The following is a 19,578-nucleotide window of genomic DNA, read 5'->3' as shown; positions in this document are numbered from 1 at the left end:
GCGGGGCCGTTATTCAGACAGCACGCGGTGCGCGCGTAAAATTAATTAAATCTGCGTTGGTTCCCGTGTGGCGTTGGGGGGGATTCCGGCTGCCGCTGCTGCTGCGGTGGGGGTCTTGGGGTGGGGATGGCTGGGCACTCTCCCTCCTTCTGTTCACGTTCCACCATCCATTTTAGAAGAACATAAACACTCACATGAGCACAGGTGTTAGCTCACCTTTGTACTAACAGTTTGCATGACTGAATGAATGAAATATTTCACACTAGTTGGTTTTAAGGCATAAGTATGCGTGTGAACACTATCTGTTCTGTGTACATGTCGACAGGTGGACATTTTTGCAGCTAGCAGGTGTGTTTAATACATTTGAGTGTGTGTGTGGACAGGCTCCGCCCCCTTTTTTTTGTTTGTTTGTTTTTTACTACATTTGAACCTTACCATAATGATTAACAACCAGTAAACTTGTTGCTTTATGCTGCTTCATGGTCTTATCCCCCTTCCCCTCCTATTATCACCCCCTACCCCCCCTCTCTCTAGCGTCCCTCTCTCTTCTTCCCCTCTTTTCTTTTCCGTCCGGTCCAACACCAAAGATTTTCAGACATGATTGAAATTAATAAAGTTTGGCCTCAATTACAAAAGGGGTTTATTCAGACATACCTTTGGTTTGTCTGAAGATTAATAACCCCTGTTGTTAAAGTAAAATATGTCCAACACAAGAGGCCCTCAGCTCTCATCTGTCTGCCCAGCTGATGGACAGGACAAGTTAAAAAAGAAAAAAAAGAAAAAAAAAAGAAAAAAAAAATCTGCGTTGGAGCACCCCGACTATCGTGTCAACCTGCTGCTATGATGACCGTATTTTGCACTCTGTGTAGGACACACTGAGGAGCACGGGAAAAACGACTCGCTGCTGCAGAGGATATGAACAGGTGAACGGGTAGAGAGGAAAAGCAGGTAGAGAGGCGGGGGAGGGGCTTTGGCTTCAACTGCCAGAGACGGAAACACGGGCGTCAGATTTAAACGCAGCTTTCACTGCAGGAGTTGAAGCAGAGACTTTCTCTGGGATAATTTAATGAACTCAAACATTTATTTAATTTGTTTTATATTTAAATCATGACAGCAATATTTCAAAACATTGCTGTTTATTTTTCTTTTTTTATTCTTTCTAATTTTTTCATGTATTTTACTTTTCAAGTTGGAAAATGTATAAAGTAAAATGTTTTGTTAAAAAAGTATTGTTGCATAATGAGGAAATAAAACACTTTATGTTCTTAATTTGTTATTTATTTATTTTTCGTCATCAAAAAGTATCGATAAGAGTATCGTTAAAATACTGGATCGATAAGCAGTATCAATAAGAGTAGTAGTACCGTTCAAACCTTAACGATACCCATCCCTACTCACAAGCACAGTGTTCTGTATCAACATTAATCCTCCACTCAGCAGCTGATCTGGGGTCCATGGTGGCCAAATCATTCTCTAGCGCCTGAACGCTAATAAAATGGACAACCAGAAATATTAACCAGGACGGCATGCTAGTAGGAAGTGTCTGTAATCCCAGCAGGAAGTAGGAAATTGGTTTAACTTTTAGTTCCAAGTTGCCGTTTTGTAGTCCAGGGAGAAACACGCAGCAGAGATGCATAGAGAGTCGCAGAACATGAACAGGCTTAGTAGACAGCATGGAAACTCTTGAAGACCTTGACTGGATCAGTAAATAGGGACATAAGAGATAGGCAGTCCTATCAAATAGAGCTTTAAAGTTGAGTCCTATTTATTTCCAATGGCAAGAAATGATAATAAATATTTTTTTAAATATTCATATAAAATCAACCAATCTAAATGCTACCAAATGTAATAGCATAGGTATCTTACAGGAGCTCTACAAACTACACGTTGTTGCATCTTGATAGCTGCTTTCTTGTAGGACACATGTTAAACTCAAGCTGGTATATACTGTACTGCTAATACTACAAATCCCACAATGCTTTGCTAGTATGTTGTCGCAGTCAAAAGCGGCAATCACTCCTTTTATCTGTTGTCAGTCATTAACAGCCATGCTCCAGTCACATTGGACAAATTAAGTCTACCCTCCACAAAAATGGCCAAACAAAAGATGGACAACAGGAGCTTTGAAGACAGGTGGAAGGCATATTATCTGATCAGAAATATAAAGACAGACCTGTTTGTCTTATGTGCGGAGCTAACGTGGCTGTACTGACAGAATATAACATAAGAAGACACTATATGAAAAGGTTAAAGATTACATATTAGTTGTGAATTTTTCAATAAACTTTGAGTTTGGCCGTGACTTTAATTCACTGCTTAAGTTTGGCCCACTCAAAATTTTGTTGTGCGTCAAAAAACTGACGGACGCTATTATAGATTTTATTTTCTTGCCAAAGGTCATAAATGAGCAGTTGAAATAGGAATGTATCATTGTTTTAAACTCATCTGGTAACATAGCTATTGTGTCCTGGGTTTGCCGCAATTTTGGTTTTTATTACAATGTTTAGAGAGTGGTTTTTACAAGCAGGCATTTCTTGTTGAAGCAGTTGACCACTGTGCATATATGTGGTTGAGGTTTTTAATATGGATCCTGACTTAATGAATAAACCTCTACATAATGTTTTTTCAGGAAAACGGTTGTCTCATGATGTCTTTGTTACTGCTTAGTGAGCTCACCAGAGGCCTCAACACTGCTGCAGTGACTGCTTTGGGATTACATATTTTCTTTCCCCATTGCCTCCTCTTCTTCTTACAGAAAGAAGTGATGTGTTAGAAACTGATTTGCATAAAAGACTAAATACTTTTCACAGAGTTTTTTTTCATCAAAAGTTTAGAAGAATTTTTATCAGGAACTCATCTTTCTACAGTATGGAGACCTTTTGTTACAATTTGTAAAGGTCTCTTTTTTGTGGTAAAGTTTTTATTTTTAGGTGAAAATTGACTTATTTTATTAGTTTTCCATTCAAAGCTCTTTTTACCCTGCAAACCACATTCACAGAGCTGTCCTGTCTCTAACAGTCCTTTTATGGGGCAGACTAGGGTTAGGTGTCGTTCCTAAAGGCACACGACATGGCAGAGAATCAAACTGCCAGTTTTCCAATCACCATACTCTTGCTTTTCTATTTGAGCTCCCAGCAATTTTTAAAATCTACTTTTGAGTTTCTCTTAAATTAAAAGGTGCAAATCACCAAATCCTTTAACTTCCAGCTATGATCCAGTAGTTCTATATAAAAGTTTTTGATTAGCTGGTAAAATGTGGCACACAGTTAGGAAACTGGCTGCCATTCAATAAATGCGCCGCACCACCGTGATTTCACCATGCGGTTATCCTGCGGTATATCACTTTTTAATGCACACCCAGCAGCCAATCAGAATCGAGTATTCACCCGGACCATGGTACAAATATGGATTCATTCTGTTTCTGATTAATTCTATTTTATGTACAGACTATGCATTTTACGTGTTACTAATTAGGTTGATTGTTAGCGTAGTTACAGTACATTTGTATACGTGTTTACATACCTACAGTGTAACTCTTTTTCTTAAGGTCAGGGGTTACAGGTATTGTGAATGTGCTAACGTGGCTAACAGGTAGCATGTAACAAACAAGTTCAAGAGTTACTATGAACAAAGTGAATAAAGTCTGACTGATGTACTGTCAGAAGTCAGAACTCTGTCTCCCCCTCTGGTCACCGGCGGGACCGGTCTCCTGAGATGTAACCACACTATACAGCTCCCAGCATCCCCATTGCTCACTTCCTGGATGCTGCACACCTGACTCTCATTCACTAAATCAACCACAGTCTACTTAAGCTCTGCACTGAGTGAAGCTGAATGCAAAGTATTGTTTGTGCCACTCTGCATTCCTTACCAAGCATTATATCTGATCTTCTGATTTCCTGACTCTGTTTATGAATCCGTTTGCCTGTCTCCTGCCCCGAATCTCGCCTGAATCCTCACTACCCCTGTCTGTCCTCTGATGATCTCATACCTGTCATTGACTCCTGCCTGCCTGACCCTGATTTAGCTTTGTGGACTTTAAGCTGAGCTAATAAACCTGCTACATCTGGACCCAGCCATCTGCCTGTTTTTGTGACATGTACGGACGTACCGCTTTTTCTTTTGTTTTGCTTAATGTGTCTCGGTGCACCTTATATATGACATAATTTCGAAAATAAACTATTTATTGACTGTGTCCCTTTTAATTTGGCATGCTCTATACTGCAAAAAATACACTACATTTACTGAGGAAAATATGAGTAAGTGAAATAAGGACAATTTACATTTATTAAAACAAGCCACAACTAATACCAATTTCACATATCCTTTGTTATAAATGACCCTTTATGAAGCCAACAAAGTCTATTTCTGTTTTTACACAAGCAGCGCTGACATCTTGCTACCATGCTACATTTTGACAAACACCATCTGAGAACATTCTGCTGACATTTATCTTTGTACAGACAGAAGAAATTGCAAATCATCTTACAAATGACAGAAATTCCTGTGACATTTGAAGTTCCCATTAACTCTGGAGATCTAAGCATAAGAGTTTATTATAAACCCTGATGGATTAAAAGAAGAGTCTAAATACAGTTTCAGCTGCCAACTGTTTCTACTACAGAAATTCTGAGAGTGAGGTTTCGGAAAACAGGCTGATTAAAAAGAAAACAAAAAAGGAACAGCAATGAAATAATTGAAACTTTTTTTTTTCATTAGTGTTTTTGTGTATCTTTGTTATTTGTTGCTATGTTAGAGTTCTATGTTGTTCTATGTTTGTTCTATGTTTACTGTTTGGTAAAAATTGGAAATGTCACTGAAAGCTCAAAGTAAAAAAGAAAGCAGAGCAGCAGATTTGGGCCTTTTGGCTTTTTTATGCTCTACTGTTTATCCATCCATTCCTTTGTCCATCCCTCCTTCCATCCATTAGTCAATCCATTTGTCCAATCATCTACCGTTCATGCATTCAATCAAGCATCCATCCACTATCCCTTGTAGCATGTAAGGGGTCCAATTCAATGAAGAATTTGACTTTGCCTTACACAGGACACCATCAGATTATGTAGCGTGAGAGTGAGGAACATGTAATGTTTTATCCCAATGTTGGCAGAAAATTATTAATTTTAGTAAACTGAAAACTTTATAAAGTTACCCTTTAGGCTACCACATTTGTAATGAAGGAAAAATGTTACTCATTGTTTATCAGCTGTTACCTATAATCAAAAAAGTAATGATTAATTTCTAAGTCTCTCAACCATAGGCTGTTCATAGCGTTTGAAGGGACTTTACTATGGAAGAGAAATAATGAAATGAAAACAACAACGTCCTTTTAATATATATTGAATAAAATGATGTTGAACAAGCAGGAAATACTAGATGTAAGAGCAAATGATTTATCATTTATCACCCATCCACCATCATTCTAAGATCTATCTGTTCATCCATCCCTCTGTTCTTCCTTTCATTCCTTTGTCAATCCATTCAACCATCTTTAAATCTGTCCATCAATTCATTCATCAATGACCCATCCATCTATTCATCTACAATCCATCCATCCATCCGTCCATCCATCCATCCATCCATCCATCCATCCATCCATCATCTGTCCATCCGTCCATTCATCCGTCCACCATACGTCCATCCATCCATCCATCCATCCAACCAACCATCCATCCATCCATCCATCCATCCATCCTTCCGTCCATCCATCCACCATCCATCCGTCCGTTCATCCGTCCATCCATCCATCCGTCCATCCGTCCATCCATACGTCCATCCATCCATCCATCCATCCAACCAACCATCCATCCATCCATCCATCCATCCATCCTTCCGTCCATCCATCCACCATCCATCCGTCCGTTCATCCGTCCATCCATCCATCCATCCATCCATCCATCCATCCATCCATCATCTGTCCATCCGTCCATTCATCCGTCCACCATACGTCCATCCATCCATCCATCCATCCAACCAACCATCCATCCATCCATCCGTCCATCCGTCCATCCATCCGTCCATCCACCATCCATCCGTCCGTCCATCCATCCGTCCACCATACGTCCATCCATCCATCTGTCCATCCATCCGTCCATCCATCCATCCATCCACCATCCATCCGTCTGTTCATCCGTCCATCCATCCATCCGTCCATCCATCCATCCGTCCATCCACCTTCCATCCGTCCATCCATCCATCCGTCCGTCCATCCATCCATCCATCCATCCATCCATCCATCCATCCATCCATGTTTATGTAACCTATTGTCATCCATTTGAGTTTAGTTACTAGGACACTTTTTTCAATTCTACAGTGATACATATGTACAAGTATTTTACATATAATCAAAAAACAACCTCTGATGTGATTTCAGTTGGCATGAGTTAATGCCTTTATCTCTGACTGGTAATTCTCCCTCTGCTGATAACTGACAGCACTGAAGAGAAAATCTGTCTAAAGGGAGAACAGATGAGAAGGCAAAGAGGGATAATTGTAAAGAAGCCCCTCTCCCCCTCTCTTCTAACCCCCAATATCCTTTTCTTTTCCCAGTATAAGTATTTACTTTTTTTGTGTTACCCAGTGTGGTGCAATAAAAATGCAACAGCACCCGTGAACGGCTCGTAGAAAAAAAATTGGCTATAGAGATACATCAACCTTGAAAAATGTTTTTTTCACATCATAATTACCACAAGCAACATTGAACTTATCTGATTTCTTACTGTGGAAATGATAATATATAAAATATATTATCAAAGGATTGACACAAAAGGAACATACTGTAACATTGGTTTATTACTTTTAAAGTACATTTAGGCCACAGGATCAAGGGTGAGTGTAGCAGCTGAAAGCTCATGGGAGAAGATGCTAATAATCTCTCAAACTCTACAACTACACAGTTTCACCCTTTATGATAGTCTTCACACAGTACTTATGGCATCAAGGGGTTAAACATTGGAATTCTAAATCTTTGTGAGGATTCGTCAGCGGTAACATGCATAAAACAAAAAATAGGGCAACCAGGACAGTAAAGACTGCATTTGTTGGTTGTTTGTTCCGTGTATCACGCCGCTTTGAGGTTTGTGACAAACTGCAAGGCCTCGACTCATCATTGTGAACTGTACTCTCGAGTGGGATGGTCTTCTCTGTCCACCAGGAGGTTCAAACACTGGTGCATTTTTATTTACAAATCTCTTCTTGGACTTTTACCTTCCTACATTTGCAGCCTGATCAAGCTGAGGACTGTGGAATCATACGGACTGCGCTCAAATGACCATCTATCGCTCGCCGTTCCATTTGCTCGTACAGAACTGGGGAAAAAGGCTTTTGTCTTTTCTGCCCCCTCCACATGGAACACTCTACAGAAAAGATGGAAATTAAAAGAACTCATTCCTCTAAATATTTTTTAATCCAAGCTGAGATTTGAGGAGAAAGTCACTTTTAACTGTACCTGTTTTACATGAGTTCTAATTTTTATTTGTTTTTAATGTTGACATTTTTATTGTAAATGTAATTTATTGTTTCCCCCCTAGCCAGGACTCCCTCGAAAAAGAGATTCTTAATCTCAATGGGACAATTCCTGGGTAAATAAAGGTTAAATAAATAAAATTTATATTGCTGTGTGGCATGTGCACATTAGCAGACCATCTGCAGGCTCAGCAGGTCTTGAAATACATGTTTGAAACTGTTTTGACCCCAAAACACAAAGGACTGGGGGACGGTTAGTAGAAAGTAAAAGTCTTTTAAAACACACTTAAAATTAAACTTTAAAAAAATGCAGAAAATATATTAATAAAACAAAGTTCTTGTGTTTTTTGTAGGAAGTCATTTGGAGCTCAAAAGAAATCAATGAGGTCCATAAAAATGATGATGAAAGGTGATTTTATAAATATTGATTTGAGCCTTAGAGGTACAATTTAAGTTTTTGAATCCTAGTTTTATCTTTTTTTTAAACTTCTTTTACATATTAAACCAGTGTTGCACCTTGGTTTCATCAGACCTGAAAAGGTCAATTTAATTCAGGCAGAAATATAGTTATTGATTTCTTTGAGGAATGTCATTGAATTTTTTGTTTTTGACACTAATAAGTGATTAGACTTTAAATTAGACAAAACTGAAAGCAGCCCCTCCCCCCTGCCGTCTTATGACATACACTGTAAGCTTCACCAGACTCAAAGTAAACCCAGGTTTTTCTGCTGTGAGAGGAAACCCTTAGCGGTGCTCTACATGTTGATGGGTGTTGATGTACTTGAAGCATCACAGCCCAAATACATGTCTGCAGGTTAGATGAACTTAAATCTATGAAGAATTCATCAAGGCAGGTTCAATCAAATGTAATCACTGAATATTCAGTCATCTCTCCATTTTCCATATTAGCCTCATCCCTCTCACAGTGTGTGTGTGTGTCGGTGTGTGTGTGTGTGGGTGTGTGTGGGGGGGGGGCATTAAAAGTTCCTGTTATGGTCAAACTGAACCCATGAACCCGGAGCCATGCAGAGATGGGAACTGTTGCTATGAGGATGTAGCTCTTTTTTTGTGTGTGGTTTTTTTGTTTGGGGCTTTGTTTCAAACCTACAGCAGCTCATGAAATTCCTTATTAAGAGAAGTGAAGAAGAAGTAAGAGAAGTGTTAATTGTATGAATGCTAGTGATTTTAAAATATCCTGCTGGATTTTTGTTGAGCTGCACAGTGGTGTAATGCACGGAGTTTCAATGGCAGGTTGGTTGGAAAACATTAAAGACACCGCCCCTCGAAGCCTGGATTTGGGGACCCCTGGTGAAGTGGTTAGCGCTCTCACCTTACAGTAAGAGGGCCCTGGTTTAAATACCGGCACAAGCCTTTCTGTATGCGGTTTGCATGTTTTCATCATAAACTGTACATTTATTAATGTTTTAGAACATAAAGTATTACATAAATCAAAAGAATTGTGCTCATCTAGCAAAAAAAAATAAAATTTTTAAAATTTAAACAAATACCTCGTCAGTAGATGTTTTTTTTGTTTTGTTTTTGTAATACCAATCAATGCTTTGCTGTACATCAACATATGCCAAAACATATATGAGGTACAACTTAAGCATAAATATAGTTACCGTAAATTCCGGACTATAAGCCGCTACTTTTTTTCTGCGCTTACAGCCCTGCGGCTTATTCAGTGACGCAGCTCATTTGTGGATTTATTTGCCATTTTTATGCAATACAGACATCGCCATGTTGGAACCAGAAATTGTCAGTAAGCAGTGATTGGTCCAGTTGGTCTGAGTCTACAATTCTATGGCAACCACTCTCGCCATTCTGGAATGAGGCATCTGATTGGTCAGTTTCTAACTTGAGTGCCTTTCACTGCAGAGTAAATACGGAACAAAAATTGGATTAGTAAGAAGAAATATCATGACTGAACAATAGCTGCTTATTTCTCAGAAAAAATGTTGCTTCTTGGAGTCAACAGTTACTTCTTGTTGGGGGGGGCAGTCACATCGGTATTCATATACAGTCAATGATACTAAATGGAAATGACATCTCTAAGCACTTAGCCAATCAAAAGACAGGCCTCTGCGAGCACCTATAGAAGTTAACCAATTAGAGGAAAAGTTATGTCCCCTGAAAGAGGAAGAGGTCAGAGGATAAATGTATCTGCTTTAAAAAAAAATACTTTTTAACCTATTTCAATTATTGTGTAGTGGTGAATAATATATCTTTCAAAATGTGTAATATGGCTTTTTTAGGAATCTCACTAGCAGCCTCTGAAAACCTTCAAATAAGATGTCCTGCTTCCTTAACTCTACCAGCTGGGTCATTGTCCAGCACCTTTTAACATTGTATTTGCTATAAGGCACGCCAGGCATATTTTTACCTCTGTGCAAGTTTTGTCCTTCACTGAACCAGAAGCACAGATAGTTTTTGGGAGAGAACATGATTTATTCCTCTTCCTGCTGCTGGGGTGGTCTCTGTCTCTACTTGTGTGATTCAGAGAAAACAATAAAGGAGTTGGACCTCAGCATGTTTCTCCCCAGTGCAGCAATTGTGGCTGAGAGTTGAGTAGACACTCTGGAGGTAAAGTCCATCTCAGTCACCCCGGGTCTGTGGCGTTTATGAAAAGAAGAAAGTAGCTTTTGTCTCCGGAACATGCGTCTTCTTCTGAAACTCTACCTGTAGACTCATTAAACAGTCCCTTAAGGCCAAAGCACACTCCACTTTAAAAAATCAATACACACCTCTTTGTTTGCGTTTTTATTTCTTGGTGTGTGTGGGTGTGTTTTGATGGATTGTCTCTGGCTGTTTTAAAGGAAAATGATCTGGAGTATCAGATTACTCTCCCTTGGCAGACATGGGCTTTTATTTCCCTGAGGAAAAGCTGCTTTTTGCAAAAACAAACATTGATGAAGAATTTACTCTCTGTTGAAAGGGTGGGGGTTTGTATCCCTATTGTATTCCCTCTGCTGAGGTTTTACTGTTACCTTCCAAATATAGCTCCTGGTGTTTGGACCAGAGGGATGGACTTATGGAAACACAGGTTTACACTTCAGCTGAGTCAGCAACTTCTTGTGTTTTATCAGAAATAAAAACACAGATTTGGACTTTTTGTCTACATGTGGGGTTGCTGTTTTTTTCCTGACAAATAATTTAGTGACACTATAGTTGGCTATTTACGTAGAAGGTACTGTAGTTTTATTTTATTAAAGAAAATTTTAGTTAATGGTAATTAGACTGACAAAAGGGAAAAGGGGTCGGTCCTTGAATTTCTTTGAGTCCCAAGTCGTTCATTTAGGGAATACAGACAAACTGTTTGTACTATGGGTGGATAATCTCTAAATTCACCCACTGGATTCTGAATGACAACAATGAAGCCTAAAATGGGACGAGCACTTTAACTTCACCCATGTTCCTCTACCATCACAGACAGTTGAGCGCTAATAAACCCAATGACACACAAACTTGTCATAAATACAAATCAAAGCAATACTCATTTAAAAAGTTCTGCAGTCCTTTGAGACAAGTTTAATTGTGTTTTGATGGTGCTGTGAGACCATCCATCCATCCATCCATCCATCCATCCATCCATCCATCCATCCATCCATCCATCCATCCATCCATCCATCCATCCATCCATCCATTTTCTTAACTCACTGTATCCCCTTCGGGGTCACGGGGCTGAAAGAGCCTGACTTGGCTACTGTAGGGCAAAGGTGGGGTACATCCTGTACAGGTCACCATGGTATGGTAGGGCCACACAATCACACATGCTCAAAGTCACACCTGGGGAAAATTTATAGTAATTAATCATCCTATTAAGCATATTTTAGATTGTGGGAAGAAACCGTCATAAAAAAAATTGAAGTTGAGTTTTGGTGTAGATTCAGCATTTGTACAAGAAATTGGGAAATTGATTTAATTTGAACACCAGGTTCTGGGGAACTGCAACATTTATTATTTCCAGATTTGCATCAGACACAGCATAAATGTCACCTCTTGAAGATTTTACATGTTTTTTTTTATTTTAAGCAGTTTGGGGATTTTCTATAAGATCTTGCCTGAATTTGTCTCAACATTGTCTTTGGTCTGAGACAAAAAAACAACAACATTTAATTCTTTTTGATTTGACCAATTGATCATTTATTATTATTATATACCTCTATCTGTTCCCTAAGAGCTAAGCTTCATTTGCGTCCATTTTTGGTAGTTTATTTTAGGTTTAGAGAGACTTTTCAGAACCGCATTTCATATTAATAAATGACTTTGACTTATAATTATGACATGATGAATCTTTTCACATAAGTTACGCTACTGGAGATGGTTTCGAGAAAAAACATCTAGGCAGCTAGATGGCTGTAAAACAACAACAAAAAAAGGTTTTCATTGATATAAAACACTTATTTTGTCTGATTCTCTTTATGAAAATCACCTCACTGATCCATGCATTTAAATGTTTTTCTTTCTACCAAATTATTACCCAGCTTGCTTGGGTGTTTTGTGTCTGCTACTTTTCCCTCTGGGGACTGAGCAGAGGAGGGGTGGGCGAGAAACCAGGAGAGCTCAGAGCTTTTATGTCAGAAATATAGCAGAGGGTGGAGAAAGGAAGGCAGAGGAGGTGGATGGGGAAATAAGTGATGTAGAGATGTGAAGAAAGAAGCAAAAAGATCTTTGGAGGGGAGTGTGAGGAAGAGTGTGTAATCCCAGGTTTGATTAGACCTCTTTTTTGCAGCAGAAATGCATCTTCAGTTTCACATCCTGACATGAGCAGCGTTTAACCCAAGTTTCTTCTGAATCAAATACTGGTACAGACGTAAATAAGTGCAGGTTTGTTAGAGACTTCTGTGTGGTACATAAAAGGAGAGAGGCACACATGACAGGAAATGTTAGCAGCCTCTCAAGCATAACGTGCAGAAAGAGCAGTGTGCCTTCCTAAAAACAAAAAAAAAGGGATAAAAATCAATGAAAGAAATGTCAAAATAAAGGTAAAAATGTATCCAAGCAGAAGTTCAAATCAAATCAAACTTGATTTATTTAGCACTTTTCCTATAAAACATAACACAAAGCACTTTACACTGAAACAAAACAAATGAATAATATAAAAACAAAAATGAAAATTAACATAGAGCCCCCCCCTAGACCTACACACAACCGCCCACCCCTTTCCCACCTCCCACCCCCTAACTGATGGGTATGGACATGAGCTTGAAAGCAAAATACTGGTTGTTAATAGTTATTTGGGACCTCCCTCTCTGTGAATAGCTGCACGACCAGCCAAATGCAGCCTCACAGGCGGGGAGCAGCCTCACCACGTCCCCTCATGGAAGACCTGTCTGTCATAGTTTGTTAGGAGGAGCAACAAGACACGATCTCTGCTGTCAAGAGGAGTCATGAGGAAGTCTGTAGGATGCTCCTAGAAGTATATCTTATAGTGCAGTGGTTTTTAGGCCACGGACCGGTTTAATGTCAGACAATATGTTCACCGTTCGAATGGGGCCAAAGTTGGTGTTTATTATTTTTTAGCTTCCGGTTTCTGAAAAACCTATTTTTATGTAAAAATGCTACTAAAAGAAATGTAGTTTTACAAAAATTTTAAAATATTAGGTTTTTGCAGATGACGAGGATCCGTGAAGGAAAATTGACAATTTGTAGAAATTGTTTCTGATTTCTAAAAATTCAATAAGAGTAAGGTCGTTTTTTCCCCCATAAAATGCCCTTAGAACATTGAGCACACTCAGATCATCTTTCAGAGCAAAAGGATTTTTATTTTGCTTTTACATAAATTCTGATTCATTGTTTATTTTTAACACAAGAACATTTTCTGTGCTAATGTTTCTTAACAGCTGGTTAAATGAAGCAAAATACAATGCAAAATAACTTCAGTAGAAGTTAAACACCGTAGTAAAACAGCTATTCTGTATGTACAAGGATAAACCTGAATCCACCGTGTCTGCATCGTTATTACCTGCATATGTGAAATGTTCTAGAATCAGTCGCCGCGTATCGAGCAGACCGGCTTCTGCTCCGTGAGAACAACCGTCACAGTAAATACATGTCGAGGAAAACTCGACTGGTTTTGTCTGTAAATAGCAGCTTTGTTTCCTCTCTGGCTCTTTTCTCTCTAAAGAAACTTTCCAAATACATTTCTTTGTTTTTCATTAGCTTTTTAGCTTTGGGTTACTAACTTAGCAGTCTGAGCTGCTGCTAAATGTCACATCAAGACAGACGGATGTGGGGAACAAAATCCTGTAGTTTTCCAAAAATAAAACGTCCTAACTTGTCTGACACTAAATCAGACAAACAAAATGGAAATAATTCAAGGAACTGTGTGCATTTTATAATGTATTAAAACAGTAGGCCGCTCCACAAATCTGCTCAATTTAATCGTACCAACCCCTCATCAGCTTTACTTTTTTCTCTGCAGAGCTTTTTCGATGGGTGGGACTGCACAAAGAAAAAGGACAAAATCAAGGGGAGGCAGGACACTTTGCTGGGATGTAAGTAGTTGTGAAACATTTTACTCAAATGAAAAGACTGTAAAAACATAGGAAGTAACAGCCTTGTTTTCTTTGATTCCTCAGATGATCGCCACAGAGTGAAGCTCCACCCTCTACTGGGAGACCCCAACTCTGATTACATTAACGCTAACTACATTGATGTAAGTCTAATCCTGCTTTTCTATCTGTGCTTCACACGAGATGGAAATCCGCTGCGTCTCTGTGTCACTCTGTCTGCCGGGCTGCAGCCCATCCTCTGTCACTCCTCTAAGCCCCTCAGTCCGCTGCCCCACTTTCATCCCGGATACTTTCATCCAATCAGGCACCTTTCTCTGCAGCGTTTGCTGTTAGGTGCTGCTCCGGATCCCTGACCCGCACAGATTTTAGTTCACAGTGAACACCTGTAAATCCTGTCGAGGGCTTAGGGTTAGATGAACGGTTTGTAGGATAAGATTTTGTCAAATATGACTTAATTCAGTGCCTGAATGAGCCAGATGGAGATAAGACCAATCCAATGTTCACCTCACATGCATTTGCTGTTAACGTGTCTGGCACAGCCTCATTCATGCATGCTCCCATCCATCAAAGCAATGCAGTTGTCAATGTCAAGAGTTTAGGAGGGAAACAAATAACTACAGATGTGCTGGAAGGTTCCAGCCAGAATGAATCTGCTGTTGGTGTTTGTTTCAGTTACGTCAGGGGACTTCTCGCGTTCTGCAGAGGATTTCTTTATCTCCCAAGATTTGTTTAGCATGTTTTCTAACACGAGGCTTCTGTAAAGTAAATATGGCAGTCTGTGAGATGTTAAGATGTCCCCCTTCTGGACGTGGTTGATAAGTGATCAAAAGATCCGCCTCCGTCACCATGAGATGTATACTTTTTCAGTAAATAAAACACAGTCCTCACACATCGTTATTTCAAAATGGAAGATTTTGACCTAATTCTACTACAAAGCCTTTATTTTTGCCCAGTGTTAGTGAAGACGCTATTGCAATGAGGGGCATTAAAGGGCCTGCTGTGTGTTGTGCGGCTCAACATCAGTCCTCAGAGACAAGGCTTTAGCGAGAAAACATCCTTTAGAAGCCACTACAGTGTCAGCGATGTCACTGTGTGACAAGCCTGATCTTTGTGCTGATCCAAAGCAGCACATATGTGCAACAGCTTTTTCCCCTGTAGGGCTCAACAGACACACTTTGTCTGCCTCTGAAGCTTTTGTGCTTGAAGACTTGACCACAGGGGTTTTATTGCCCTGTGGTGTGGGAAGTTGTTAGTTGTTGCTTATTTAACACTTCATAAATGGTTTATTATTTTTTGCTGCAAAAACGTGCATTCAGATAAGTTTTTCAGTTTCAGTAGCGTTCGAACATCTAAACAGTTCAAATATTTGCTCACATAATTTACAGAAAATATTCAATTCTAAAATGTGTTTCAAATGCGTCACTGCTTGTTACATAAAATTATTTTTTATTAATTGCACTAATAAATTAGCTCTAATTTTTAGAAAATGTTCAAACACATCCTGGCCTTGGATGCAGGTCTGTTTGAAGTACAGCATGGCGTGCACCGTAGGCCTATATTGGAGAAAGCAGCATGATCGCCTGCTGCAAGCCTGTTGGACCTGATCAAACAGCACTGGAGCACTCTTGTGGATGCGCCTTTGTGCATTTTCCCTTCCAACAGTTTATCAATTTTTACAGCTCTTGAACAGAACCGCTGGGCTGGTAAAAACGAAAAACAAACACAAACAATGTAACCTGTGAGGAGCTTCCAACAGTCTGCCTTGAAGTTGGTGTCACATTGGACTGACTGATGGATTTCACTTACTGGTGTAAAAAGAATCTGCTGCATATATGAAACAAACGTTTCATCTCTGTGACACTTTGCAAGACATTTTCTGATATGATGCATTTGTCCAACTCAGAATCTTTCAAATTAGATTGGTTTTTCCTTAAAAACAACTAACTGCAAGAGGCCTCTGCTTTGCATTTGTTTGGGCATTTTTATCTGCATGGCTTTGTAATAAAAGTTCATGAGTCAGATGGGTTTTGTTGTTATAGATTCTTATTTTCCTTTGTATTTTTTTATGATTTTTTCTAAACTTTAAAAATGTAAAGACTCAAAGTTCAGGTTATTGAATTTTTTAGTGGTCAATTTTATTACTTAAATCAGCAAGGGCAGGAGAAAGATGTAATTTGGAGAATTGAAATTGAAATTTTTAAAATTATTTCTAATTTTACAAACTCTACATATGTTGTAAGCATCCACTACCTCCTCACCACGCCAAGGTCACCCACTTTGTGAGGTTGCTAACTCTTGCGTGTTAATTGAAGAGGAAGAAAGTGACCAAAAACCTCAATTTGAGTTTAGTCTTTTTAATAAAGGTTGGATCAAACTCGTACAGAGTGCTCTGGGTCTCCACCATAAAAAAAGACAAGGCTAAACTGGTCATCTCTGCCCTGAGACTAGGGGTGTGCCAAAATATTGATATGGTGATATATCGCAATATGTGGTCCATTGATTGATTCTTGATGCGTCTTCATCAAGTATTGACCTTTTATTTATGTTTGGAGACCCTGTAAAACGTTATATTAATCATCCTTTGATAAGACGATTCTTCCGAGGGTCGATAGGGGGCGCTCGTTGCGAGATTGGCTGTCGCGGACGGTCGAAGAAGAATACACAAACAAAAACGGCGGAAGGAAAAACAAGGAGCATAGCGAGAGCAGCAAGTTAAACGACGCGCCGGCACATATTGTGCAGGTGAAAAAATGCAGTTTAACAAGCCTGTGATATGTGAGCCTTAAATGATCAACCCCTAGGTTTCTAACTGTGGAATTGGAGGACTACTGAGCATTAAAAGCCATTCTAAAAAGGTACATTTTTAAGTGACATTTGAAGCTGTTTAGGTCAAATATCATGCACAGTTCTGCAGGAATGTTTTTCCATAACTCAGGGCCGAAAATGGAAAAAGCATGGTTACCTCAGTGTTTCTGTTGTGACCTGGGCACATGAAGCAAATGTTTTGATTAACGGACCTTAAGACTTTAGAAAGGCTGTGAACAGTTACAAGCTCAGACCACTAAGAGCTCTAATAACAAACAGTAAAAGTTTGAACTGAATTGTAAAATGAACAGGGAGCCAGTGAAACTGGAGAGATGTGTTCTCGTCTGGATGTTCCAGTTTACAGTCGTGCTGCTGAATTCTGAACCGACTGGAGACGGTTCAGTGATCGCTGGGTGACACCAAAGTACTGTCAGGGGTTGAAAACGGGACACAAATGCAGGACGGCGAAAAAGCTTCAAAAACAAACAAGGTTTAATCACAAGTAACACGAAATGTCTGAAGCAAACTTACAGAACGATCCGGTGACAAGTAACAAACAGACAAGGGTTTAAATACACAAATGTAAATGGCAAACAGGTGAGCAGACAGGTGCCGGTGATGACAGGTGAAGTTACCTAGTGAGACAATGGAGCGCTGAACGGAAGTAGCAAAATAAAAGCCCAAAACCGGAAGTGAGAAAACACCCACCAAAACCGCCCTGGCCCCGGCTCCTGACAAGTACAGAGTTGCAGTAATCTATCCCAGAGGTAAGCATGGTGTGGACGGCTGCTCTAAGATCCCTGCAGCTCAGGGAAAGTTTAGCTTTAGCTAAAAGGCGCAAGTGATAAAAGTTCATCTTGACAACATTGTCAATCTGTTTGTCAAATTGAAAACAGCTGTCAAAGATAACTCTCAGATTTCTAACAGCAGTAGAGTCAGCCTCAGAGGTGTCACCAAAAACACTTTAGCAGGGTGGACTCTGTGCTGTGCCGAGATCAAAATCTTGAATGAACCTTCCCAAAAATTAAATGATTGTCTAAAAGGACTGCAGCTGATTAAAAACAACTTTTCTAATATTTTAGATAACCGTTCTAAAATGAGATAAACAGAGGTGTCAGAGTGAGATTTTTAAAGAAGAGGCTTAACCACATTTTACATGTTTTACAGCAGATAGAACAATTCTAGAGCTTAAGGACACGTTAAGAGGATTCAAAGGTCCAGGCAATGGCTGTTCTACACAGTGGCATAAAAAGTGGGTATGCAGCATATACATAACCCAAAGGGGGCGCCAAACCGATATGGTGAAAATTATTTATAGTTCGTATTTTTTTATTTCACAGCTGTTTGTGCACATATAGTTTCAGTAGCAGAAGCACATCGTAACTGAGCGGGCACCCCCGCCGCAGCCGCCCCTCCCTCACTCGGGTCTTGTACAGAGAGCGAACTCCAGCACGTGTCCGCCAGAACGTGCCAAAGCGCTCTTGCAGAGACACGCGCCAGGGCGGGCTGTTGATTGTTGTTATTTGAATTGTGTGATCATCTAGTGCAGGGGTCGGGAACCTTTTTGGCCAAGAGAGCCATAAACGCCACATATTTTGAAATGTAATTTCGAAAGAGCCATACAATAATGTAGTGTCCCTTTCCCACACTGAGGCACAGAGACTTAACCTCTTTTAAGGTTCTTTATTCGGGTTACTGCAGACCGCAACAAACGCCGAACAATTAATTCAGCAACTCCTGAATCTCTCCCGCCGAGACGAGACGAGAGCGCGTCTCCCAACTTTATATTCCCCCCCTCCTGCTCCAGCCCTCCCCTTTCCCTTATTCGGCCCATAGCTGAACCCCATTGGTCCAAACTACCTAACAACAGGCTGAGCGACAGAACTGAGAGCCAATCAGATCTCTGCTTGACGCGTTCAATGAACTCCAGAACTTTTAACGCGGCCCAACAGCCATCCAACTCAGTCCGCGACAATATGTTTAAAACTAAAATACAAGTGAATGTGTGCATTTGATGTAATTTCAACCTTTTTAAAGTACAGTAAGTCTGTGGATTCTTTTTAATAACATTGTTATTCTGTTTCTAATAAATGATGAGTATTTCTCGTGGTAGTTTTGCTGATGGTCTAGTCTGGTTTACGTGGTGAGTTTCTGGTTCATGCAGGCGTTGAGACTTTAAACGTGATCTTAGGTTGGTATGAATGTTTTGTAGATGTGAGACAGACTGCTCACATGCGGACCTGGAGCCAAACACACACTCACACGCTGCAGTGAGTGACAGGCAGTGGGTTTTACCTATTTACAATCCCTGCGCGATTCACCTGCTGCCTGTCCCCACAACACCTCAGCCCCACCCTCTGCTTTCTCCCTCACACATCCCGTCCCCGCAACTGCGCGCTCTTTCTCAGAGACGGGAGCGCGCAGTTTTAGGCACGGCAATTCACAGGTTTCCGGGTGGTACAAACTCTGTGAATTAATAGACAATTTTAAACTTATACTAGTGCTGGCGCAGATTTGTCTCTCTAAGCACCGCTACTACTGCGCGCCTCTGCCATCGCATCGCGCACGAGAAAGACTGGTCTAATGAAGAAAAAAAATTTGAATTAAAGATTTGTCTGCGAGCCACATGTGACCATCAAAAGAGCCATATATGGCTCGCGAGCCTTAGGTTCCCGACCCCTGATCTAGTGATAAGATTAAATTGAAAGGCAAAAGAAAAAACAATCGGGGATCCAGACAGAAAACGCAGAAGGGACAAAGATGTGGTGTGAATGAAGAAAAGTTTCTCTAAATG

General features: G+C 40.0%; 1 protein-coding gene across 4 annotated transcripts in view; it reads left to right on the top strand.

Annotated features, from left to right (window-relative positions):
* ptprub (protein tyrosine phosphatase receptor type Ub) overlaps window positions 1-19,578 on the top strand; it is a 318,361-nt gene that overhangs the window by 233,879 nt on the left and 64,904 nt on the right. For all 4 annotated transcript variants that reach the window (XM_078932872.1, XM_078932871.1, XM_078932870.1 and 1 more), the window contains 2 exons: window positions 13,889-13,961; window positions 14,046-14,122. In XM_078932872.1, the coding sequence (XP_078788998.1) occupies window positions 13,889-13,961; window positions 14,046-14,122 (150 nt within the window). The remainder of the gene's footprint in view (window positions 1-13,888; window positions 13,962-14,045; window positions 14,123-19,578) is intronic.

This window comes from Oryzias latipes, chromosome 16, assembly GCF_053564925.1.
Source record: "Oryzias latipes strain Hd-rR chromosome 16, Olatipes_Hd-rR_3.1".
NCBI lineage: Eukaryota > Metazoa > Chordata > Actinopteri > Beloniformes > Adrianichthyidae > Oryzias > Oryzias latipes.
This window is presented reverse-complemented; position numbering and strand designations above follow the sequence as displayed.